This window comes from Tiliqua scincoides, chromosome 3 (assembly GCF_035046505.1).
Source record: "Tiliqua scincoides isolate rTilSci1 chromosome 3, rTilSci1.hap2, whole genome shotgun sequence".
Taxonomy (NCBI): domain Eukaryota; kingdom Metazoa; phylum Chordata; class Lepidosauria; order Squamata; family Scincidae; genus Tiliqua; species Tiliqua scincoides.
In genome coordinates, this window is record NC_089823.1 from 60393308 (window position 1) to 60420228 (window position 26921).

General features: G+C 43.1%; 1 protein-coding gene across 1 annotated transcript; it reads right to left on the reverse strand.

The window, feature by feature from the left end:
- Window positions 1–2814: 2814 nt before the first annotated feature.
- Window positions 2815–26591, reverse strand: TMEM50B (transmembrane protein 50B). The gene is made up of 7 exons (XM_066619778.1): window positions 26514–26591; window positions 18324–18485; window positions 16056–16168; window positions 12178–12245; window positions 9492–9584; window positions 5857–5914; window positions 2815–4500 (listed from the first exon to the last, which is right to left on the reverse strand). Exons 2-7 carry the CDS (start codon window positions 18420–18422, stop codon window positions 4455–4457), a joined length of 477 nt encoding a protein of 158 aa, XP_066475875.1. The 5' UTR covers window positions 18423–18485; window positions 26514–26591; the 3' UTR covers window positions 2815–4454.
- Window positions 26592–26921: the final 330 nt, after the last annotated feature.

The following is a 26921-nucleotide window of genomic DNA, read 5'->3' on the forward strand; positions in this document are numbered from 1 at the left end:
TTATTATTATTATTAACAGTATTTATATACCGCTTTTCAACTAAAAGTTCACAAAGCGGTTTACAGAGAAAAATCAAATAACTAAATGGCTCCCTGTCCCAAAAGGGCTCACAATCTAAAAAGATGCCAAGGAATACCAGCAGATAGCCACTAGAACAGACAGTGCTGGGGTGAGGTGGGCCAGTTACTCTCCCCCTGTTAAAAAAAGGAGCACCCACTTGAAAAAGTGCCTCTTACCCAATTAGCAGGGGTAAATTAAAGTGCCTCTTACCCAATTAGCAGGATATGCCTTCTCCAGTAAGTGTGGAAATACCTTTGGAGGTTATGGCTCAGTAATATTTTAATAAGAATTGTTAACTCTTATTTCATTTTTATCCTTGGAAGAGACAAGTGAGACCTACAACAAAATGCATCTTCCCCACTTTATTGCACCCCTCTAAGACTCATGCAGACTAAATTTCTTCTTACCCCATCCCTCAATCTCTAGTCCATGCTTCTTGAGGGTTAATGAGGCTGATCTGTGTCTATCCTCCATATCTACTTTACCCAGGCTTCGTGCACTGGAGAGGACACTGTTCTAGAACCACCATTCAAAGCATAATACCAGTCTTCCGAGACTGAATGATGCCAACAAGTTCTGTGTCTTCTCCTTCCCCTTTAATTTACAAAGGGCCCAATCCTATCCAACTTTCCAGCACCAATGCAATCCCAAGTTAATGGAACAAATGTTACCTTGCCTTGAGGAGGCCTCCTTTACTGCCCCCCCCACCACAGCATGCAGTGCACATCCTGTTGGCACAGCTCCACTGGTGCTGGAAAGTTGGATAGGATTGGGCCTAAAGTGTATGTACTTCAATAGACCTAGGGGGGCCTTTAGTACAGTATACAGAAACCACCTTGTTCATTGGCCCTATTTTGTGTATAAACCAATTGCTAATATGCACTCAGCCATCTGCATTTACATACTTGAATAGAGAGGTGCAATCAAGATCTTATTGAGTCCATGGTAAGTTGCAGAATGCTTCCACTTCTTCCAAAAGAAGAGTAATAGCAAGAACCAATTAGTAGTAGATGAAGGTACTTTTTCACTAGACCAGTGGTTCCCAACCTGTGAGCTGTGGCTCCCTGGGGAGCCATGGAATCCTTGCAAAAAACCCATTGCCCTATACAATAGATGGGATTGTAGTTCTAATGGAAAGTTGTTGCTAATGTGCCAGCAGGTCAAGGAAGCTGTCAGCTGAAAAAGTTCAGGAATCACTGCACTGGACACTTAGAATAGTTACAGTTTCCACCCCCAATTCAGGCAACTGACTGACTCCTCCATCTGTTAGCATTCCATGCCTTCTTCCTACTGCCCTCTCCTGGAAACACTGCATACTGCTTAACACAGCTTTATGGTCCTACCAGTTCATTCATTGCATTCTTCTCAAGAATTTCAGCACAGAACATCTATGTTCAAGCCCATGCCTTACTTTTGACCTCACAGGCTTCAGTCTGCCTCTGTCCTCATCCCAAGATCACTTGCATTGAATGCAGTTGCTTGTGTGAGTGTATATTGACTGACTTAAGTATTTCCAGTTAATTTCTTCAAGCCCTGCATAACTGAGTATATGAATGAATTGCCATATGGCATGAAGCCCATCATGCTTCTGCAACCTTTTCTGGAATAAATCGGCTTTACATTTTCTGAGTAAGTTTTCTTGCTATTACATGTATCCATTAAAACGGGGGCGTCCAAACATTTTGGCAGGAGGGCCACATCATCTCTCTGACACTGTGTCAAAGGCTGGGGGAAAAAAAGAATTTACATTTCAAATTTGAATAAATTTACATAAATGAATATATTAGAGGTGGAACTTATACGAATGAAAGTCTTGCAATAGTTCAAAGCCTATAAAAGGCCTTGTAAAAAGCAAGGCTGGCCATTCCATCACTGGCGCCGCGACATCAGAGAGCAACAGCAAGCAGTGAAGGGAGCCCTCATCCCACAGCTCATGCAAGAAGTTGAACAGTCACCCTCATGCTGAGAGCAGTTGTATCGGGCCAGCACGGGCTCCAGCAAGTCTCCAGAGGGCCAGAGGCTCACTGGAGGCTCCCAATGGGCCTGACTGGGAGTCCCCGAGGGCCGCAAGTGGCCCCAGGGCTAAGGTTTGGGCACCCCTGCTTTAACACACCATACAAAATATTAAAGAAAATACTGAGTCAAGTGTCACCATCATCACCAACTCCTGATGGTGCCTTTCAGTTGAACTCAATCCCTCCCAGAGAAGCATCAACTGCTATGCAGAGGAAAGACAGCAGCCACAGCACCCTACCTTGCCCCTCTGGCCTTTTGTAGGCAGATACTGTAAGCCAGGTGTCTCCAGCTGCGGCCCACAGAGAGCCTCTGTGCAGCCCACAACCAGGCTCTGATCCTCTGAGAGCCTCTGGCCCAGCTGACCAAACACAACCAGAGCTGTGCTTGTGGGGTGGAGGAATAGGGTTCCATTTAAGTGTGTGCTTTATTGCACATTCATTCATTCAAGTTCCATCTCTAATGTATTTCTTTAAATTTTGTGTTTAATTTTTTTTCTGGCCCTTGGTCCTGTGCCAGATATTTTATCTGCCCTTTGGCTGAAAGGTTTAGAGACCCCTGCTTTAAGCCATCTTGTCTTCTCTCCCCTGTGAGAGGTGACCAACTTAAAGTTATCCTACACTGTCTTGAAGCTATTTCTACACAATTCTGATTGTATCGCAAGAACACAGTAGTAATGACACCAGTACACGGTAGACAGAATTTCAAACAAGATCAATTTAAGGTCCGTAAAACAAAAATACATTACCAGACTTTTAATGGATTTTAACATTACAAATGAACTGTCCAATGTCTGACAGAAATCAGGTACAAAATAAAGAGTCTGAGGTAACAGGACAACTCTCAGCTTAAACGTTTGCTTCATAGTCTGTCCCCTAATGACTCTAAAGACAAAAAATGTTTTCAGAAGATTATCCCTGCCAGGACATTTTTTTTTCTAGGTGTGGGGAAGTCAAAAAGTGCAATTTAGCCAAAATACAGAACACCTCTTGCTCACTTGATTCTTCACTTCTCCAAAATTCTTCCTTGCCAACATCTTGACTAGTAGCAAAGCGCAAATATTGTTTTAATTATACAGATGAAACTAAATTATTCAAAGGATGCAGTTTAACATAATACACAGTCTGGATTTGGAACAAAAAGATAGCCTTGGTTAGCTTTGCGCAGTGGCAGTATCCATAGCCTTGGTTAAAATAGAAAATTAGCACACATGTGTGTTTATGAAGAAACTATAAAACATCATTGAATATAGAGAGTGATAGGTGTGCAACAAGAGAGTCTTTTAAAAAATCAGTTTTTCCCACCATACCTTCTGCTTAGAATCTAGTGAGTTATACCCAAAAACACTTTTTCACTGCAATATATAGGGAGTGATATTCAAATTGAGATCTTGTAAACTGTTCTTGCTGTCCCCTGCCAATAATATTGCATATACCTGTGCAATGTCCAAGGTAAAGGAGATCCTGTTTGTGAAACTGAAGTTTGTTTGCAGTTTCCCCAGACACACTGGAGAGGGTGTGTCTGCACAGGTCCAAAGCAATTTTGACAAGGATATTATGATACAACTTATAAAATTCTGTTAATACTTTTTCAAATAAATAGTTCTTCAGTCCTAACCATTTGTGCCAGTGTATGCACTTAAACTGGCTCACCACAAGACACACTGGGCTAGCAGGTAAAAGATCTTGGTTTTTTAAAAAAGTGAACTTGTTAAATAGTGTTTTCATACATATTTCATGCTTTCATTCAGTATAGTTTTTGTAGTATAGAGCAATTCTAATACTTGGGGAAATTAGCGCTAGGTGAAGTTTTACAATAGGCTGCCAGATTGTTTTTGCTTTAAGAAGTAAAATAGGATTTGTCATGCATTATTGTCTGTTTTGAAGAATCTTGAAGTTATTCTAGATATCCTTAAACACCACTTCCAATAACCTAATCAAAATCTTTACCTTCACAAGCTAATGCAAAGTGTAAGAAGCTATAATAGCTCATTTGTGCTTAAGAGAAATATTTGATCTTATCTTGATTTTATAACAGCTAAGAGCCTTATCTTGAAACGTTCTCCATAAGTCAAAGCAAAAATAAACCTACCAACTGCAATGAAAATTTAACACAAATATATATATCTATATATATATATCTATATACACACAGATAGCCATTTGTACATATTAACAAATCTGATCAAAATATTTTTTGAACAGAATATTTAAATCTTAGTTCACTTTCCAAAAACACATACAAAATGTGTAATGCAACAACTATGAGTTTGGCAAAAATTTAAAACAACCAAAATGTCAGTGATATTTACATACAGAGCTGGGTGAAAAAAAATCTACTGTGTGAAAAATCTTTAAGCTGGGTGAAGAAAAATCTACTTTTAGCCCCACAGTTCTTCTGTTCTTCCAAATTTGTAGATAAGCGTGCTGTTAAAATAGAAGTACAAAGATATTTTAAAACGAGTATATTACAGCATATTTCAGATAATTAGCAGGACCAATGGCTTCTCAGGATGAAAATCTGATATTCTGGATTTCAGAGGGGACTGGGGTATAATCCAAGTCTTTTCAGAAGCATATGTCCTACTGTATCTCTAGAAATGGAATAAGTTTAAATATATCATTTTATATCCTTTAATTCTCAAGTTCTCAAAGTTGTTTGGGTTGCCCAGCAGTTAATGTTTACTTCTCCTTCTCCCAGGGAAGAATACAACTCCAAGGAAAAGAACTCATTTTAAAAATCCAGGAGAACATTAGCAAAGCAGCTGTGAAAATGTTATGGACACTCTTTCACCATTATTGATTACAATACATAGTACAGCCACATAACCTCTTGGTTCAAGCAGCACTTCAATATTTAGTAAGACAGACAATGTATCTACAGTCTTTGCCCTGGTCCAGGGAAGTCAACACACAATCACTTCAAAGGTCCACGGCTAGATGCCTTTTTGACAGTTACTGTACTCAGTATTTCTTTTTCATAGATTACAATATTTATATACCACCTTTCTCAATAGGTTCAAGGAAGTTTACATAGGATGAACATAAATCCTTTTTTCAATGAGATTTTTACAAACATTATTCCATGAGGCATCCCACAGAAACCTCTATTTTTACAGACTTTTCCCATCACAATGCAGTCATCATCCTGGCTGCTGACTCTGCTGTACTCAAGCAAATGGTCATCTTGAGAAGAGAGCACCAACCCAAACAAACTAATGTTTGCACTCTTAAGTGTGGAGGGGTAGGGTTGAATCTAGGCACTCATTTCTTCTCAAAACAGGTTAACAGCATAAGCAAATGTGACAAAAGTGGCAGCTGTTCAGAGTCGGGGTTGATATGTTCATAGTAGGCATGACCTCTGCATCAGGTCCTACACAGAGGATAGGTAGGATCCAGCAGTTATCACTGAGACATTCTTTGTCTTGTGCGTTTGAATAAATCAATTGCACAAATTTTTACTCAGGCAAGTACCAAAGAAAAGGACTTCAGAGTGAGTCAGTACTAAGTATTCAGGCTTTTCACAATCCTGAGGAAAGTCCTGAATTTTCAGGATTAGTTCCAACATATTAACTACAGATAATATGATGCAACACTATGAGTATCGTCATCACGTGTGTGTATAAGTGCGCCATGTGCTTTTATGACTGGACAAAAGTTTTGATGTTTTGCATAGAAATCTAGAATTTCATACTGAACCACACTTCTGCTGAATAAATTATGCAAATCATAAACATTTGTATATTTAATATAAAACAATTCAACTTCTTTGGACATACTTACCTAAAAAATATCAAGGCATTTTGAAAAAACACTGCTAATCCTGGATAGACAGTTGTATCTACAAAACAAAAATGCAAGCTTTTAAAAACTTTTAAAGATTATACAAAGTTTCTCACTTCCCAATACAGCTTTGAAACATTCTTTAAAGAGACAGCTGAATGTTTTCCCACTATAAAATACTGACTCAGGTATAAAATGATCCAGAAGGCTAGACAATGTGGTCTCACATTGTTCTCCAACCTGCTGAAAAAGTCACCTCTCAACCACAGGTTAGTTTCAGAAGAAAACTTCAGTGTAGTGTGAGGAGCTACCGCTGAAAAAAATCAGCAGCAATCTAATTCACCTATGCAAGTTCCTGCAAGCTCTAACAGTCTCCTTAAGACTGTGCACAAGTATATGAATGTCCTTATCAGGTATTATTCAGTTTATTAAACAAACAAACCAGTTTAGCTAACTGCAGTTATGAAACAGGATGCAGAACTATTCTGACTTCCAGGGTTCCTATCTGATCCTTCTTCTTTCTCACTGCTTCAGAGTTGTGACTGAAGACATCTACTGCTTTCTTACCAGCAAGAGTATGTGGTAAAAGGAACCCTTCTAATGAAAAAGCCACAAAGCCCATTCATCTCGGTAGTCTGTGGTTGCTACACATGAGGTGCAAGAAAGCTTGAACTTCTACTATAAGATCATTTGACTTTAAGGAGGCCTCTTTCCACTTTGGATGTGGAAACTGGACATTATACATATGGAATACACCAGGGATGGGCCAAGACTTGAACTTCAGTCCCAAAAACACATTTTTTGCAACTCGTATGCATTCAAGTTACATGTTTTTTGAAACCTGAAGCAACTCTGAACTTGCGTGTTTTCTCAGAAACAAGTAGAGACTTGTTCACTTGAGTTTCTTAACTTGATCCTATCACCTGCCAGCCCTGTCTGGTGTGTGTCTGTGTGCTTGCTTACTTTGTGGCTTCCATGGTGCTTCAAAAGACCTCGTGGGCAATCCGGAAGCTATATTCAAGTGGCATGAGAAACAGACTTGGTGAGAGAAGAGTAGGTTGGCTCCGAGGCAGGGGCTGGGGGGAGGGAGGGTTGCACAAGGTTGCAGGGAGCAACCAGAGGAAGGCATGGGCAGCCAGGACACAGGTGAGTGGGCTCTCTTGTTCATCTTGGAAGGACTGGCCAAATGATTGACCAAGTGGGATGGCCAGATTTTTTCTTGTCTCTGTCTGAACAAGGAAACAGAGGAGCCCAATGGACAGGGGTCACATAGGAAAGGGAGCTAAGGAGGCAGACAAAACAGGGAGGAGAAGGCATATCCTTGCAATAGAAAAGGAACAAGTTCCAGACTCGTGACTCATTTTCCATTTAGACACACCAGGAGCACAAACCTTCTCCTGACTTTGTTGCTCTCTTGCACGTTCATCCAGGCGTGGTGGGCACACGAGCACCAACTGAACTAACTTAATCTAATACAGCACATCACTGCCGGTTGCGTGCACGTGCATACAACGGGGGGTACCCCTCTAACAGAGTTTGCTTGCTACCATATCTGTTCACATCTGTGAACTGCAGTTCGTTCTGCATTGCGTTTTTGTCCGGCTACTGGGGCTATCATGTGTGGAACACACGACTCGTTTGCAACTCGAGCTGGGGTGGAGACTCAGGACTTGACTTGAGTCCGGGAAGAGTGGCTCCAGCACATCCCTAGAACACACATGAAGTGACTTAACTAGAACTTTTGAAAAAAAAAAAACCCCAATCAATGAAAAGACTTACTAATTCCCAAAGAAAAAAATGTATTTGTATGCAACTTCAGCATATAAACTGTGCTATACCTTATTTTGTGTGGTTTACAGATTAGTGCACCATATTCAAACACACACATAGCAAAAGCACATTCACAGAGCAATCCTAAGTGCTGGCTCCACAGGCGCAGTGGCCACTGTGCTGGCCTAGAGCAGGGAAGGGCAAATCCTGACCTCATGGGACATTTGTGGCCCTCAGGGACCCCCAATCTGGCCCACAGGGAGACCCCCACTCTCCAATGATCCTGTATCAGTGGGATATAGATTGCAACTTTGGTGCCAGACATGTATTGAGGAAAGTAATCATTAAAATGAGTGGAAAGAAACCTTAATCAGCACTTGTTAAATAACCACAGAAAACTAACAATATGGACCAGATGTATAAAATGGTGTTGCACAATCTTAAACAGATTTACAGCACAATCCAATACATGTCTACTCAGAAGAAATCTCATTAAATTAGATGGGGCTGACTCTCAGGTTATGTGGGTTTAGGATTGCACCGTAACTGAAGTCCTTCTGAGTTCAAGAAGACTTAGACCAAACCTATCACCACCTCTAGCCAATGCAGCTGTGCCACCATAGTGAGTGCTGCATCTTGGGGGGGGGCTGTCCCAGAGGTCTCCTCCAGGTAAAGGAATGTTTGTTTTACAAACATACTAGGGCTTTTGTGGTTTAGCACTGCAAATGCACCATAAAACACGTTTGCAGCTACTCAGGAGCCAGGAACACCAGTGGGAAGGCCTGTGCTGGCCTGCTGGTGCCGTATCCAGACCTCTGGCTGCCAGCAGAGGTAAGGAAAGCATTGAGCAGCACAGGGGCCTGGGAAGGGCAGAACGGGGTGGCAGAATCAGCAAAGGAGGCCCCCGCTTCATCCTTTTGTCCCCCTCCTAGGCCTGAATGCCCTAACTAGGGCTGCTTGGACTTACACAAGCGAATTAGCTGGCACAGAATAGCCCCATTTGGCAGGCTGAAGCATTAGCGTAAGGGGAAAAAGTATTCCCTTACCTAGAGAAGACCTCCAGCCTGCTCCTTACTTGCACTGGATACAGCAGAACCCATGAGGCCTTGCTGCACTAGTGCAGGTTAGAATTGGGCTGTCAGTCATTACTCTCTGTGTAGTAGAAGAAAGTGCACAGGAGTCTAGGATTGCCATTTCTCTCTGTAAAGTTACTCTCTTAATAGAATTACATATATCAATAATGCTATATATTGTACTTGAATAACACAATACAATGGGAATTTCATATGTACAAGACACACTGAAATGAGTGTTGGTCAGGAAATGATTTTGGTGGATTTTGCCCAGAAACTCATGCCTGTACATTCTTGAGAGATCATTCTACAAATGGAATCCTTTTAAAATGAATCTTTGCAATAAGAGGGGCTGCATCTGAAGCATACTTAAAAATTCAATTAAAATAAAGTATAGGAAATTTTCAGTACATGCATTTAGAATCAGGGTGACAGAACCAAGTTCTCCGGCTTGCCAGCATATGGCTTCCCCCATCACAATCTTTACTTGCAAAATATTATACGCACATGCATAATAAGAAGCATGGAATTTGCCAGAACATCAGAATACCGATTAGAAAAAAAGATACAGCAGATGAAGACTGATGGGCTTTGACATTTGAGATGCTCAGACTGACTCTCTTAATGCAGTCACAATCTCTCTAAAGGCACAATCCTAATCCACTTTCCAGCATAGTCATAAGGGCAATGCAGCTCCGAGGTACGGGAACAAACATTCCCTTACTCTGAGGAGGCTGCACACACAATTTCACCCCCACCCCCATGTTAAAAGTAACAACAATGGAAACTTACTTCGGGTAACATATGCTCCAAAAAGAATCCACATGGAAGCAATAAGTGAGCCAAACATCAACATGAAGCCAATGAAGAGCCAAACTCGAGCACCTGTATGAAATACAAATAGTCAAGCACAGTGATAATTGACAAAAGTAAGAGGAAATCAGTGGGAACATACAATCATTTAAAGGAAAAAGGCAGAACAAGACTTGCATTCATCACCATAGTCAGCCTGAAGAAGGGAAGGGGGGGCAGAAAACCTCTGTAGCCAGAACACGTGCAGCGAGGTGGAGTGCGCGCGCGCGCGCTCTCTCTCTCTCTCTCTCTCACACACACACACACACACACACACAGGGGCAGGAGATTGCTTTAAAAAACCCAGGGAATGTTTGCCAAATTCTCCCCCCCCCCAAGATGGTGCAGGCAATCACAGACACAAGCAAGCCTTCCCAGAAAGCAAAGCACGAAATGTAGGCTACAATCCTCTCCACACTTTCCTGGGAGTAAGCCCCATTGACTACAATGGAGCTTACTTCTGAGTAGAAACGCATAGGACTGGACTCTTAAAAGCTCAGCATCCCACCTGTGAAAGAAGCGGGGGGGGGGGGGCGGCGCCCAGACAGCTGGCAACAGGAGGACTGAGTGTGGAGGGGAGGGGATTGATAACAGCTGCCTTAGTTTCCTTCCACCCCAAGTGTCAGGCTGCAGCATATTTGTGTAACTTTATGGAATTTAGCAGAACGCGTTTTTGTTAATCCTGCTGAGTCACGGAATGAAACCAACGCAGATAAATAGGCTCCACCTGTATACTGAACAGCAAGTTTGGCATCCTTCATCCTACACAGTTAATACAAGCACTTCCTGACTTACATAATGGTTCCTTTATGAGCCACTCAGTAAAGCTCACAACTCACTTTGCCCTATAACTTAAAATTGTTCCCAGCACATCCTGGGAACAATTTCATTTAAAGAGTCTGTGCAAATGAATGGGCAAGGAGTGGCTTGCCCCTTCCTCCGCATGGGCTCTTAAAGAGGAGGTTCGGGGTGGGATGGGTTGGGTGGTTCCCCTTGCAAAGCCCAGACTTTATGTAAATTCAAAATTACATAAGTCAAGGATTACCTAAATCAAGGCATGCACTTACTAAGGATTTATATAGCACTCCAAGTGTGCAATGTGTTTCATATTTACAGTGGCGTCGCTGGGGGGTGTGGGCCGCATCAGGTGACGCGCATAGGGGGTGACGTGCCTTGGGGGAGTGACATGCTAAAATCGCAGTGGTTAGCAGTAATACCGTCATGTTATATACCGTTGGATGTGGAATTTCCAGCAAAATGCAATGCAAAAAACTAGAGCAAAATGTCTCCTTTCTAAAAGTTATGACCAAAAAACCAGAGAACAAAAAATGCATGAAGCCCTATGGAAAGTGAAACTAAGTCGTATCGCACGTTTACTCGCGAGCAAGTGAACTTGCCTTAGTCGGAAAGGGCAGGCTGAGAGGAATCCAACAACACCAGAATAGTCCTGATCTAATGAATGCAGCCCCCAAAAACACCTGAGAAGGAAGTCCCTCCCTCCAAGCAGATGAATGTATTGAGCCCTATGGAAAGCGAAACTAAACCGCATGGTTGTGTTTTCTCATGAGTAAGCAAATGTGCCTTGGCTGGTGGTCAGGCCAGGCAAAGGGGAATGTGAACCCACCAGAATGGTCCTGATCTGATGGAACTGGACCTCAACAAATGCTCCAGAAGGGAGCCCCCCCCCACACTAAAAAGGACCAAAACTGAGGCTTCAGCTGATAAGGTGAACTTTTTTGACACTTGCAAAGCCAGGTGGATCCTGACAGTGATCTGGTTTAAAATGAAGTTCTTAAATTGAACTGGGCACTAGGTAGGGTTGAAAACCTTACTGATTTTGGAGGGGGGGTGTTATTGCAGGCAGGCTACAGAGGAAATTCACTTGGTGGAACAGGGCTGGCTTCTGCTTATTTAATTATTTGTTTTACTTTAATTATTTATACTTATTTATTTTAATTTGCCTAATTATGTCACTTCCACCATGACATCACTTCAGGTGGGTCTTAGACAGATTGTCATTCTAAAAAGTGAGTTCCAGTGCTAAAAGTTTGAGAACTGCTGCAATAAGGTGTTAGTAAGTTGACACCCTTGGGGTGTGCGACACCACTAGTGACCAAAATCACTAAAATCAGTTTGGAGGAATAATACCATCATGTTATATATCAAATCAATGCGTAATTTCATGCAGAATGTGTTCTATCTTTGTCCTATCAAAAGATACAGCCAAAAAACCAGTGGGGTCGGAGTGATGGTACATCACCACGCCCACCACCTAGGGTGTTGCCCCGCTCACTGCATGGGGATGATGCGCTGGCATCCCACATCAGGTGACGCAAACCCTAGTGACGCCACTGACATTTATTATCTTGATGCAAACTTTAACAATCCTGTAAGGTAAATATTATGCCCATATTGCAGCTGGGGACTTCATGCTGAGAGGGAGTGGCTTGCCAAAAGTCACCCACTAAATTCACGGCAGAGGCAATATTTGAACCTGAGAATTCTCACTTCACAGTTCATTTTCTTAACCACTATACCACACCAGCTCTCTACAACAGTCAGTTTTGCATTACACAGCAAACTGAGATCAGAAGCAATTCATCTGAACAACCAAGGGTGGCCTTACCTGTTCTTCCTAAACAGCCATCACTATAGCTGTCTCCTCTCACCTGAGCATTTGAAACAGCATTTATCCTGCAACAAAGTTTTATAGTAATTAAAAACAACAACAGTATTTTATTCAAGTTCAACATGCTACCTAAGAGATGATGACTTCATTTGTTGGTACCTCGCTGCTTGAGATAATTCCTTCCCACTCTGTTTTCAAAGTAATTTCAAGGTAAACATGTTTCCCTTTGCTTCTACAGATGCTAAACTTGGAAAAAATACCAAAATCAAAATATTACGGCACAGAAACCAGAAGTGAAAACAAGAGTTGGATATTAAAACACTCTAACTTAGTATAACTGTAATTTTTGTTTAGTATTTGACCAAGTAGTTGCCTTGAGGGCCCTTAAGCAGGGTATGTATGTATGTATAAATAAAGTCTTTAACGTGCTTTGTTATGCTGTCAGTGACAGTGCATTACACTATTTACGCCTTAAAAATAATCTTAACTCCCAGGAAAGTGGGTGGTTAGCCTGCTATGAAGGAAACACTTAAAGTCTCCATGTGTCCGTCCCCTCCACCTACTAATCCAGAGCAAGTGAGCTGCCTATGAGTTTAAAACAAAACTCTGCCAGGCACTGACTTCTCAAGCTTGACACAGAAGCTGCAAGAATAGCTGAAAATCAATGAAATCTGAAAGACAACAACACTCTATGGCAAATAACATTTCTTCTTAAAATAAATGGATTATTTATTTCCTTATTTATAAAGTATCATCCATGAACATGGCATTATATAGAGAATGAGGGAAGAGATCCTTGACCTCAGGGGCTTACAAGTCTAGAACTGACACAAGGAAGACAAAAAAAGGAGGGAGAAAGAATAGAGTCAGCGATAAGGAGGAGGAGATTTGATTGTTTCAGCTACAACAGAGAATCAAGGCTATCCATAGATAATGAAAACTATGAAAAGGGCGTACATAAGCAGAAATATTTTAAAACTATTTTTTATTAAAGCACCCTTTTAAATTCTGATTTATTGCATTCTTTTGGAATATGATAAACAGTACAAAAATTAATAAGGTAGATACTTGCTCAATTTATTTTAATAGATCCTTGTTTAATTATTATCTTTTGCTTTTAAAACAGCAGCTCCCAGAAAAATGGTCACATTGTAAATAAGGGATAACAGTAATCACACTAATACTTACTATAGAAGTAATACATACTCTTCTTGGTTCTTTCCTAGGCTCCTTCTGCCATTTGAGACAACTAACAAACAACCATATAGTATTCAGTAGTGCAACAAGCTGAGGGCTTTTAGCCAGCCCCCTCTGAAGATAATGCTCCTGGTTTGCCCAGGCCACCTAGCAGGAAGGGGGCTAGGGTGAATTGAACCCCCTCCTCTAACTGAAGAGAAACCCAAGGCTCTCTCTCTGGTGGACAAGCAATGAACTGTAGCAAGTTCACTTCATTCCAACTCTCTGCATAAGAACATAAGAACAGCCCCACTGGATCAGGCCATAGGCCCATCTAGTCCAGCTTCCTGTATCTCACAGCGGCCCACCAAATGCCCCAGGGAGCACACCAGATAACAAGAGACCTCATCCTGGTGCCCTCCCTTGCATCTGGCATTCTGACATAACCCATTTCTAAAATCAGGAGGTTGCGCATACACATCATGGCTTGTAGCCCATAATGGATTTTTCCTCCAGAAACTCGTCCAATCCCCTTTTAAAGGCGTCTAGGCTAGACGCCAGCACCACATCCTGTGGCAAGGAGTTCCACAGACCGGCCACACGCTGAGTAAAGAAATATTTTCTTTTGTCTGTCCTAACCCGCCCAACACTCAATTTTAGTGGATGTCCCCTGGTTCTGGTATTATGTGAGAGTGTAAAGAGCATCTCCCTATCCACTCTGTCCATCCCCTGCATAATTTTGTATGTCTCAATCATGTCCCCCCTCAGGCATCTCTTTTCTAGTCTGAAGAGGCCCAAACGCTGTAGACTTTCCTCATAAGGAAGGTGCCCCAGCCCCGTAATCATCTTAGTCGCTCTCTTTTGCACCTTTTCCATTTCCACTATGTCTTTTTTGAGATGCGGCGACCAGAACTGGACACAATACTCCAGGTGTGGCCTTACCATAGATTTGTACAACGGCATTATAATACTAGCCGTTTTGTTCTCAATACCCTTCCTAATGATCCCAAGCATAGAATTGGCCTTCTTCACTGCCGCCGCACATTGGGTTGACACTTTCATCGACCTGTCCACCACCACCCCAAGATCTCTCTCCTGATCTGTCACAGACAGCTCAGAACCCATCAGCCTATATCTAAAGTTTTGATTTTTTGCCCCAATGTGCATGACTTTACACTTACTGACATTGAAGCGCATCTGCCATTTTGCTGCCCATTCTGCCAGTCTGGAAAGATCCTTCTGGAGCTCCTCACAATCACTTCTGGTCTTCACCACTCGGAAAAGTTTGGTGTCGTCTGCAAACTTAGCTACTTCACTGCTCAACCCTGTCTCCAGGTCATTTATGAAGAGGTTGAAAAGCACCGGTCCCAGGACAGATCCTTGGGGCACACCGCTTTTCACCTCTCTCCATTGTGAAAATTGCCCATTGACACCCACTCTCTGCTTCCTGGCCTCCAACCAGTTCTCAATCCATGAGAGGACCCGTCCTCTAATTCCCTGACTATGGAGTTTTTTCAGTAGCTTTTGGTGAGGGACCGTGTCAAACGCCGTCTGAAAGTCCAGATATATAATGTCCACGGGTTCTCCCACATCCACATGCCTAATGACCTTTTCAAAGAATTCTATAAGGTTCGTGAGGCAAGACTTACCCTTACAGAAGCCATGCTGACTCTCCCTCAGCAAGGCCTGTTCATCTATGTGTTTTGAGATCCTATCTTTGATGAGGCATTCCACCATCTTACCCGGTATGGATGTTAGGCTGACCGGCCTATAGTTTCCCGGGTCCCCCCTCTTTCCCTTTTTAAAAATAGGCGTGACATCTGCTATCCTCCAATCTTCTGGCACCGTGGCCGTTTTGAGGGACAAGTTGCATACCTTAGTCAAGAGGTCTGCAACTTCATTCTTCAATTCCTTAATAACTCTTGGGTGGATGCCATCAGGGCCCGGTGACTTATTGATCTTTAATTTATCAATGAGGTCTGAAACATCTTCTCTTTTAACCTCTATCTGACTTAACTCCTCGGTCAGGAGGGGCCGTTCGGGCAGCGGTATCTGCCCGAGGTCTTCTGCCGTGAAGACAGATGCAAAGAACTCATTTAATTTCTCTGCCATCTCTAAGTCTCCTTTTATCTCCCCTTTCCCTCCCTCACCATCCAGAGGGCCAACCGCTTCTCTGGCGGGTTTCCTGCTTCTAACATATTTGAAGAAGCTTTTATTATTCCCCTTAATGTTGCTGGCCGTGCGTTCCTCATAGTCTTGCTTGGCCTCCCGTATCACCTTCTTACATTTCTTTTGCCACAGTTTATGTTCCTTTTTATTCTCCTCATTAGGGCAAGACTTCCATTTACGGAAGGAAGCTTCCTTGCCCTTCACAGCCTCTCTAACTTGGCTGGTTAGCCATGCGGGCACCCTCCTGGATTTAGTGGAACCCTTCTTTCTTTGCGGTATACACCTCTGCTGGGCCTCTATTACTGTTGTTTTAAGCAGCCTCCATGCACTCTGGAGAGATTGGACTCTTTTTACCCTCCCTTTCAACCTCCTTCTAACCAGCCTCCTCATTTGGGGGACCAGAGACCAGAGAAACCCATCCAAATCCAACTGGAGCAGGGAGTATAGAACTGCTCTGCTGGTGAAGTAGCAGAACCCACAAGTTATATATACTTGTTATAACAGAGCCCACTACACTTATATATACTTACATGAAAAAAGCTAGTGTGGAAAACACTCCACAAGTATGGAAGGCATGGTTCAATTTTTCTGGATCAGAGTAAACTACTGCCGCATCTATCATTATCCACCAACCTGTAAAAAACTGTAAGATAAGTAATCACTAAATCATATGAGAAATCTGTAAGTCAATCCAGTAACTCAACCCGCTGCTTCCTCTCTCCTATCCCATTCCACTATGTGATTATGTGGGTCCCAGCCACTCCCATAACAGAAGTCAGACTGCCAAGCCCAAAAGGAAATTTTAACTTGGCTCCGTTGGCTTCTGTCCATTTAAGAAAAAAAGCCTCCTCCTGGTGGAGGTGGGGCGCCCAGGATCACTGCTGGAGAGGCATCGAGAAGCTGCCTCTCCAAACTGCCTCTCCGGCAGCAGCTCCTCCTTTATAGGAGGAGAGGAAAGGGGCGCCCTAGAGAGGCAGCGCAGCAGGAGTTGTGACTCCCGGCACGCTGACACTCTACAGCACCTGTTTCTTATCTTCCAGAGGAGGGGAAAGGGCACCCTAGAAAGGCAGCATCGCAACTTCCAGCACGCTGCCTCTCTAGGGCACCCCTTTCCTCTCCTCCTATAAAGGAGGAAGGGAGAGCAGGCAGCCCCAGTCCAGCATTCAGTTGCTGCCAGAGAGGCAGCTTTTCACTGCCTCTCCAGCAGCGATCCTAGGGCATCCCTCAGAGGCGGAAGGGGAGCAGCGCGCACCTCCTCTGATTTTAGAGAAGATGCATGCTGCTTCCCAGGCCCCAACAGAGCCTTTCATGCTGCCTGTAAGTGGCATGGAGGTCTCCACTGGAGCGGTCTGGGGTCGCTGGAAGCAGGAGAGCACTGCCCACCTCCTGGAAGTTTTACTTCCATATAAGTCTACACAGAACTGCACAGTAGGAGAACCAGAGTCAAAAGAGAAAGGTGTCACAATAGCTTTTTATAGTTTTAAAAGTCTCCTTAATTGCAAAATTTATTATTTATTCTAATCCAGTGATTCTCAAACTGTCGGTTGGAACCCACTAGGTGGGTCGCAAGCCAATATCAGGTGGGTCGCCATTCATATCAAGGTTTTATTTTTAATACATTTGACTAGATGCTCCCATGGTATGCGACTGCATTTGGGGAAATGTTACAGACCTTTACTATGGTCTGTAGTATACAGGTACTAACAAGGTACTATGTATATTCTTTTAACAATACTAGTAAATGGGACTTATTCCTGGGTAAGTGCAGGTAGGATTACAGCCTAGGATTGTTAAAAATTTTCTTGCCTGATGATGTCACTTCTGGTCATGACATCACTTCTGGTAGGTCCTGACAGATTCTCATTCTAAAAAGTGTGTCCCGGTGCTAAATGTGTGAGAACCACTGTTCTAATCATATGGGAAAGAAAGAAACACTAATTGTGGGAAAGCAGCAATAAGCTTTAGGACACTTATAAATGAGCCTGGAGTAATGTCAAACCATCAAGGCAAAAATGCTGATCTAGAAAGACTGTGTTTTCAGTATCTGCTGCATGGCAGGAAAAGACAAATTGCCTCCAGTTCTCAGGAGAAAAAAATACCCAACAGCTCTCCTCTTTGCTGTTTATCCTAAACCTGGAATGCTCTGGTCACCAACACAAAATCCTTGCACTGGACAATGCACTAAGCACTGTTGCTCTTATTAACTAGTGATCACTTTATTGGCCTAGAGATACATGCACAAGATAAAAGAGATATGCACTAAACATGATTGTGAAACAGCTAATTAAGAGACTCGGATGTTGTCTCAAACTCCAATATTAGAATGCTTATAAATGTTAAGTTGCAAAATTTTAATAGGTGACACTCTGACTACCGTTTTTGGAAGATTCTGCAATTGGAAGATTCCTTTGTGAATGAAAGGAGCACTCCATTCTCAGAGGAAGCTTCCAACAGTGCAAGTGCTAGCTGAGATGCCACACATCAGCAAAGTGGAAGATCTGGCAAATAACAAACATTTCTAATATTACAGAATCTTGGTTGGCACACACACAACTATGAGAAATGACTTTTATATTACAAATATAAAAAGTGCAAATTATCAACTATAACTACAGAAGATAATAATATGACAAACACAAAAATATAGCTCAAATTTACATAAGCCATTCACAAAAGGGTGCTAGAAGCTCTTACAAAAATTCACAATTGAAGATATTGGAAAGAATCACAATTCAATGGAGAAAAGAAATCTTGCTATCTGACTGATTGATCTGTCATTTTGTTGGCCAAAGACTTACCAGGATCCCAGCGACCACAGAAGCAACTGCATTTCTTCTTTCACTCCAATCAATACACTCACATTCAGGCCATCGGAAATTGTCCAGAAAGCCTGCCATTTTCAAATTTCGTTTACCTTCTTTATCTGTGTATTTGCATCAGATTGTCATAAAGTCCAAGTCCTAAACAAAAGTCAAAAACATATACACAAAAAGTTTAGTGGTGTTACTTTAATGTTAGGTCTGCCAACCACATCATAAGAGTTATCAGTGCATAACATATTACATCAACATAAAAAATAAATACTCAGAGCTGAACCACTGCATTCAGCAATGTTATTAAGTACAAAATTTCACATTAAGAATACCCTGACTCAGAAACACACTTAAATTATCTTAAGAGCACTGAAAATTTGTATTACCCTGACAATAGTCTACTTGCTAAAGACTGCCTAGACATCTGACTTCCTTCACTTACAAATTATTTATAACCATTAGGGCTGCAACATTTTGATAAGATCCATCTCTCCTCTCTCTCTCTCTCAAGAAAGTACTTGCCTTTTTATGTTTTTAATATTAAAAATTTTAAGTGACAAGTCTGTGGCCCAATTAATTGAGGGCAGCTTTTTTAGTTAATTAAAATACTTTGATCAACTAAAAAGGAACCCCTGACCAATCAGGAAGTATTTCATTTTAATGCAAGTACTTGTGAGTACTGATGGCTAGCACCATTTTAAGAGCAAGAGTCTCTGTGAGAAGGCAGGAGAAACAGCACTTCTGTTAAGAATGCATCATTTGATAACACAGAAAGCATGTGTTTTTATTTAGAACTTTCTCATATGCAGGTTTAAGGAAGATTCATCTAATATTTCTTTAATCAGGTGACCACTATAATGCATTTCTTAGCACACTGCATTAAGAAAATCAGATCTAGGAACAAAAACAGTAAACCTATTGCAGGAATTGCAAACACACATGGTAGTCTAAAGACAATATGGACTGGTTCAGACCAACTTCCAAACCAGGATGGAAGACCAGAGTTTGAAAACCAGAGTTAAACCACAGTTCCAAATTTCACACAAGCCACAGAGTCGTGGTTTAAAGCAAGGGTCTCCAAGTCTTTCTGCATGAGGGCTGCATCATATATGCAACAGGGTGCCGTGATCCCAGCCCTGCCTACGGTTTCCCACCCAGAACGCCTCCCTCCCCGCCCTCCACAGAGCCTTGCGTTGGCGGAGCTCGGCTGACGCAAGGCTCACTCCCTCCGTTGGTGCGGAGGCTGAATTCAGCCTCTGTGCACCAGCCCAGCCAATTCTTGAGGAGGCGCAAACATGCCTTATGGCACATATGCAACCCTCCTGGGCCGGTGCAAGGGACTTGCACCGGTCCAAGGGCAAGTTAGGATTGCGCCCTCGTTCATGTAGCTGGTAACAATGGCTTCCTATTACATATGAACCAAGTTCATATAAAATAAACTATGGCTACAGTTCTATTAGGGATCAAAATATCTAGCAGTCAGTCAGCAGCCTCAAAGCACTTGCTTCAAAGTAAACAAACCTGCTTAGAATTGAGTGGGAGAGATGCTGTTAACCATTTCACCAAGCTTAACCAGTTTTAGTTTGAAAAAGAGGAAGGGCAAGAGAGAAGCGAAATTGCTTACTAACACGCTCCATCATCAGTGGATGTTTTTGCTTCTTTATTGTAAAGAGGTTTTCCAAAACTCACATGTCAGTTATAAAGTTTCTCTTTTTAACTTGATATTAGAGATTAAAAGATTATGGCAATACATTCTGAGACTGCATACGTTTTGAGCTAGCAGCATCAGTACTGTACTAGAGATACAGATCCAACCTTGTTATACATGGATTTTTTATACATGGATTTCACTCAACATGAATGGCCACTGCAAATGAGAGGAAATGTGCTGATCCCTGGAGAAGGGGAAAAATGCATCCCTTTAAAATCAGTTAAAAAAAACACTTTTCTTACTGTTTTAGAGAGACAGTCATGCAAATGATTACAGGTATAACCTAATTATCCATGGACTTTTTTTTACCTGTGGTTCTATCTCAATAGGATAATAAGGACCCTTTAAATTAAAGGAAAACAGTCATCTAATAATAGCTTCCTTAATGTGAGAGAGACCAGCTGGCTGACAATCCATCAATCATGATCTCCCCAGGCGCTCAGAACAGCTTCATTCCAAGAAAGGGATCCCTCCCTTCCCCCTGAGCACTTGAAAGAAAGATGGGTGAAGGGAGGGGTTGCTGGCTGGAAGTGAAGCTTTTCTTAAAGCCTGGAGAGAGACTGATTGATGGATTGTCTGCTTAATGACTCTGTTTTACATCAGCAAGGGTCAACAAGGCTGTTTTTAAATCACCTAGCAAAGGGACATTGTTACTAAAATGGATTTGCTTTAATGCAATTTTTGCCATCCACATGAGTTCTGGGAATGGAACTCTCATGAATAATGAGACTCATCCTGTATATGTGAATTTCCTCTGAGCATGCTACGGGCACATAAGTTTTTGAGCTTCTAGCATGCTCGCAATACTTGCAACTTTCCATTTCAACTTAAAGATATTAAACATGACAGCCTCCACACATAACATGATCATTTGCATTTCAGATGGAAATAAGGAAAGTTATGGATGAACTTTTTAAAAATATTGATAAGATAGACCTGGATGGTCAGAGTGCTTTTTTCCCAGTAATTTGGGGGCTAACTTTTGAAAAATGTTGTTCTACTGTAGGTCTGCACTGGCAACAATGCTCTTTGAAGTCCAAATCCAATGGGACTACGTTTTCAACAAAGCCTTTCACTTTTATCTATCTATCTATCTATTTATTTATTAGTAGAATAATACTAATACTAAATACTAATACTAAAAAGCATTTCCACTCCAGAAAGGAGCACTGCTTTTATGACTTGTCTCCTATTTTTCTGCTCCAGAAATGCATTCAAAACAGCTAAGGTGGCTTGCAACAACACTTGTCATATTCCAATTCCAGCTTTTGTAAATATCCAGCATTACAAAAACCTGATGTTTGACACCATTTTCTATGCTTGTTGTCTGTTAATGATTGAGCTAGAAGCAATGTTACTTCCTGTGACAGAAAGTATCGCTGCTACCCCAGAACAAATTTAAATTGTGCAGATGAACAGTCTATTTTAAAAGGGAAACTGTCAAGCAAAAATAGTTTTTAGCAAGTTGATAACTGTCAAAATAGCTAACACATATTGAAGCCATTCCCAATAATACACTGCTACTGCATATATCAGGTTATTAGCACTAACAACACTACTAATATCAGTGGGCAACTTGTGCATACAAACTATGTGGTCCTTGCTATCATTTTTCTTGAATGACTCATATCCGTAAACAGGAAAAATTTAAATATAAGCTTTATTCATAGAGAAAGAAGTAGCCACCTGAGCATACAGAATAACAAAAACCTATTAGTTCAGTCACTTAATATATACAGTATACATCAGCCAACACTTGACGCTGCACACGTTTGTGATGAAAACACTTGTTTAGATTCTAGAAATCGAAACAAATCTTAATGAAAGGAAAGCAACTGACATTCATTCAATGATGATCCACACAGTACTAGAGAAGTCAGTTTCACTTACACAGCAGAAACTGAAACTGACTGAAATTTGAATATTTCCTTCACATTTTCAGCAAAGCCATACAAATATTTCCAGTTAGAAAAATGCAATAAAAAGGGTTATAAGTAATTTGCCCTTTTGAGCTTTCCTTAGGTAAATGCAATTCTTTAAGTCTTTCACTATTAAATATGATTGAAACTTGGCAACTGAGTAGTAGACAGTCGTTCCCAGGTGCAAGAACAGGCTTACTAAGAAAAGAAAATAAAGAGACCTAAACAGTAGGCCTGCATTATGTTCCATGATCTATAACAGGGCTCTCCAGACTCTGGCCCACAGACTGGATCCAGTGCCCTGCCAAATCCCTCCCCTGCATAAATGGCTTTTACCGGTGGTCCGTGGGGGAGCTTCTCATTCACACCACCAGAGCACCCGCCCCCAACCTTTGCACTCACTTCATGATTCCCTTTCACCTCAGCTAGCTTTGTGCCTGGATTTTCAGGCATGCACAGCTAGCACAAAGGTCAGGGGTGATCTGCAATGCTGAAAAGAGGTCCCCAGGCAGAACAGTAAGCTCTATCCATGCCAGGGAACAGCTTTACTGGTGTGCAGTAAACTCTAGAGACCACTGGTCTAGCAGGAAGTGACACCACTAAAAAAGTCACCAAGAGGAGCACCTTGGGGACCAGCACCATCACAGCACAATGTACTATCTCTATTTTTATCTAGTACAATACAAACTAGAGTAGGACAAGTAGAAAATAAGATGCATCTTTTACTTCTCTAGCAAACCCCTATCCCAAGTCTTCCAAGGAAATGCAGCCTCATGCTTTCAAAACCAAAGCTTAATCCTAACACAATTCAAATAGAAGTTGTTTCTGTACTACAGCTGAGAACTATTTACATAAAAAGTATTCCTCACTGAGGAATTTCCATGAATGCAGTAAACTAGTCAAACCCCTACCAGCTGATTGCTGCCTGTGAGGAACTGTAAACCAATGTCAAACAGCACATGCCACTGTATCATTGTGAAGAGGGGAGGTTTCTAATTATAGTACAGATAGAAATCAGAATATAATCAAACCTAACTCTCATGCCCAAGAGAAGACTGTCTACAAATCAAAGCCCCCTACAGACTACACAATTCAGACCACTAAGGAAAGAAGAACTGAAGCAGATAAATTAGTAAACCACATTATATATGGCTTAAATAAGTAAAACAAAACACAAAGGAAAAGGGGAAAAAAGTCCCCAGAGTCTGTCAGGGTGGGAAAATGTTTGTTCAGATGAAAATACAGAAATACTGTATTCTACAGAAATACTGCACAGGATGTAATGTATAGGCCTGTGCAAAATATTGTATTTTGTGTGAGTTGCTTGGATTGCCTTGGCAAGAAAGTGGCTTTAAAAAAAACAAAGAACAAAACATGTTTCTCATCTCATTCATACACACATCAATTTATCTCAATCTTTCAGCAATGTAAGTGGAAACACTGTACCATAAGGCATATTGTTCCCCAGCTATGACTGATCAGTTAGCTGAGACAACAGAGCCACTGCCCACACACTGAGTATTTGCACTGCCCAGGACAGGCAGTGGGAGAAGCAGGGGAAATACCCTAAAGAAGGCCTGCAGATCTAAGAAACTCCTGGTAACCAAATGCAGGAAAGCAACCGGAGAGGGCAAAGGGGAAGCATCTGAGATTCAAATCCCAAGTTGCCCAGTGAGTAATTGCAAACAAGGACTGGCAGGAAACACAATGTCTTCTGCTCCTCAGTCTGCCCACTAGGCTCAGGCAAGTATGCACCATGTCTTTCCCCTCACTGTGACATGGAATTTCTGGTCTGGAAAGAGCATGAGGGGTCTGTGGTGCCTACACTCACTCAGAAAGCACTACATAACAGTATCATTCTTTATTGACTCAATATTACATACTGATGCAAAATAGACATTTGAAATCAGATAGCATAAAACAGAAGACATGTGTTAAGCACTTTAAACTGGGATAAAATCCCAGCTACTCTTAGCTGGGAGTAAGCTGCACTAAGGAACATATATCTGAATACATGTATATAGCACTGGATTGCCAACCTCAATAATTCCAATGGAAAGAAGCTAAGCATATTCTGCAAGGCTGCTTTAAGCATGTTTTGACTTTCCCACTGAAAATAAATGGACTAAAAGTGTTTAACTTTTGACTGGAACATGCCCAGAATGTTCATATGCATTTTTCAATTAAGCAGTTTGCATACTCAGCTGAAAGCTGTGGAGAGTTATGGATATGGTGAATCATTCATTAAGTCAGGGCTTCTCAAACTAGGGCGTCATGACGCCCCAGCCTGAGGGCCCTAGCCTCTGCCCCTTTAAGGGTCTTCTAAAAGTGAAAGCTGAGCCTTCTAAAAGTGAAAGCTGAGCAATCACATTCCACTTTTGCAGAGATAGGGCATGATCACTCTGCTTTCACTTTCAAAGTTTCAGGGAGCCGTGTGGACTGTCGCGCAGGGCTCCCCGCACCCCTGAGAGGCTGCAGCAGGGACTGGTAAATGCATGCCAGTTCCTGCAGCCCCCTTAGCAATGCGATCTTGGGGACTGTATCCCCTGCCCTCAGAAGGACTTACTGCTACTCAAACTCTCCCAGACAGTTTGAGAACTGCTGTGTTAAGTCATGCCCTTCCTAAATTTCACTCACACTGACTTTTGGGGCTACAGTGAACACCAAGTAATCATAAAGCTATATTTCTGGACCAGCTTAAGCTGTTTAAAAGTGCAAGCATCTAGGCCAAGGGTCTCCAAACCCTGGCCCCGGGACCAAGCCTCTATCTGGCCTGCAGCCAGCCTCTATCTGGCCCGCAGCCAGCCTCTTGTCCCCTGAAAGCCTCTGGCCCACTCAACTGTACATGACCAGAGCTATGCTCTGGTTGTGTCTGGAGGATGTTCTGAGGGCCAGGGAGGTTGAATGAATGAGCCCATTCATTCATTTATTCCCTCATCTAAGTTCCATCTCTAATTTATTTTTTTAAATTTCATATTTAAATATAAACGGCCCTCAACACCACACCAGATATTTGATGCGGCCCTCTGGCCTAAAAGCTTGGAGGCCCCTGATCTAGGCTGTCACAAAGGAACTGATGAACTCCCATTACCAGTAATAGTTTCCGTTTGAAAGGAACTTAGCTGGGTCCATTCTAGCTTCTAACATAAAAACAAACTTCTCTTTCTTCTCTGTTGCTTGTGCTAAGTTGCCCCAAACACTGATGGACAATTCAACCACAACACACCTGTGACTCTTGGGTAAATCCTCAACTCAAAACTGAAGAAATCACTTATCTTGTCATACATTTGCTCTGAACCTTTTAATATAGATTCTAACCAACATTTTAATAAGAGGCCAGAACATGCCAGGAAGGCTACATTCACTTTACTGGTTTTACCTTTTAGAAGCACACTAATGACGCTTTAACTCATTTCTGCCCAGCCCACAAGCGTACACATTTGGTCCCTGTTGCATATATGTAACATTGGGCAGAAACAGCTTAACCACAGTCTCCTATCGTGGCCCCAAAAGTGGAACCGGTTTCACAAGCCAGAAAGCTAAAGCAGAGGTGCGACCAATTGCTGTACACGTAATTAAAACCACAGGGATTCAACCATGGGTGGAGATGGTGCCTCTAGCATTGCCATGAACATCTTACAGCCCAACCCTATGCATGTCTACTTAGAAGTAAGTCAGCTGGGCTTACTCCCAGGAAAGTATGGATAGGATTGTAGCCTGACAGAGCAATCCTTTGCGTGCCTACTCAGAAGTAAGTCAATGGGGCTTACTCACAGGAAAGTGCGGATAGGACTGCAGCCTGGCAGCCCCACCCTATGCATGTCTACTCAGGAGGAAGTTCCCTTAGAGTCAGTGGGGTCTCCTCCCAGGGAAGTGTGGAGAGGACTGCAGCCTGGCAGCCCAACCTTATGCATGTCTACTCAGAAGAAAGTCCCATTAGAGTCAATGGGGCCTCCTCCCAGGTAAGTGGAGGGGTTTGGGCTGTCAGTCGCAAAAGAAGCAAGCAGAGGCAGGCAAGCGTGGGAGCGGACAGGCTAGAAACGCATCAAGCCAGGCAGGAACTCAGCACCCCGCTGAAGGGTGGCTGCTGAAGGAGCGCACAAGCCCCTCCTCGCTGCCAGGTGGGCAAGACAAGGAAGGGGAGGAGGGACTGCTCAGGACAGACACTCCAAGGGGCTCCCCTGCCTCCTTCCCTTCCCCTTCGCGCCACCAAGGTCGGGCACCGGCAAGCACGAGACTGCCTTCCGCCTCGCGCCGCGCCACGCCGCCCCCAGCCCCCACTGCCCGTTAGCCCTCAAGGGGGGAGGAGGCGCCCCAAAGGGCGTGGCCTTGTGCGGGGTCGCCGCTCTCGAGGCCGGCGCGCGCCAGCACAACGAAGATGCTCCTCATAGATCCCTCTCAGGAAGAAACCGCCATCGGCCAAGGCGGGGGATGGCTGGGCACGTGCTCGGCCGGCTGGAACGTTAATCCGCGAGACCAAACGTGCGCCCACCAGCGCCCGCCTCAGCTGGGGGGGGCCGAACCGCGCCCACCCAGGCGCCTCACCTGCAAGAGCCGCTTCGCCCACATCCACTGCCCCAGCGTCGCGGGCTCCGCCAGCTGGAGGCGTGCAGAGGAAGCGACAGGGACCCAGGCCAATCGGCACGCGTGACGTCACAACGGAGGGCTGGTTCTCTGGGAGGAAGCGCGTTGATTGGACGGCGGTCCTGCGCACGCCTGGTTGGGAAGGTGAAGCGGGGAAGGGGCTGGTGTGGTCGTTCCTGCCAGTGGGTTAGACCAGTTGGGGCCTGCGCAGGGGCTGGTGCTGCCTGGGCTGCTCTGCCGCCTCCAATGTGAGGATGCGCTGTGGCTGTGCCTGTCCCTGTCAGTGGCTCACACAACGCGCACACCCCCAGGCTCCAGGCTGTGGCTGTGTAGGGCGTTGCCTTGGCCTGAGCCCCAGATGGCTCACTC

Bases quoted from the DNA above. Each gene is read 5' to 3' on its own strand.
- TMEM50B (XM_066619778.1), bottom strand. From the start codon at position 18,422: ATGGCAGGCTTTCTGGACAATTTCCGATGGCCTGAATGTGAGTGTATT. The intron at 9,585-12,177 runs GTAAGGCCACCC...TATTTCATACAG, and splicing joins TGGCTGTTTAGGAAGAACAG to GTGCTCGAGTTTGGCTCTTC. The intron at 4,501-5,856 runs GTAAGTATGTCC...CTATTTTAACAG, and splicing joins AATGCCTTGATATTTTTTAG to CACGCTTATCTACAAATTTG.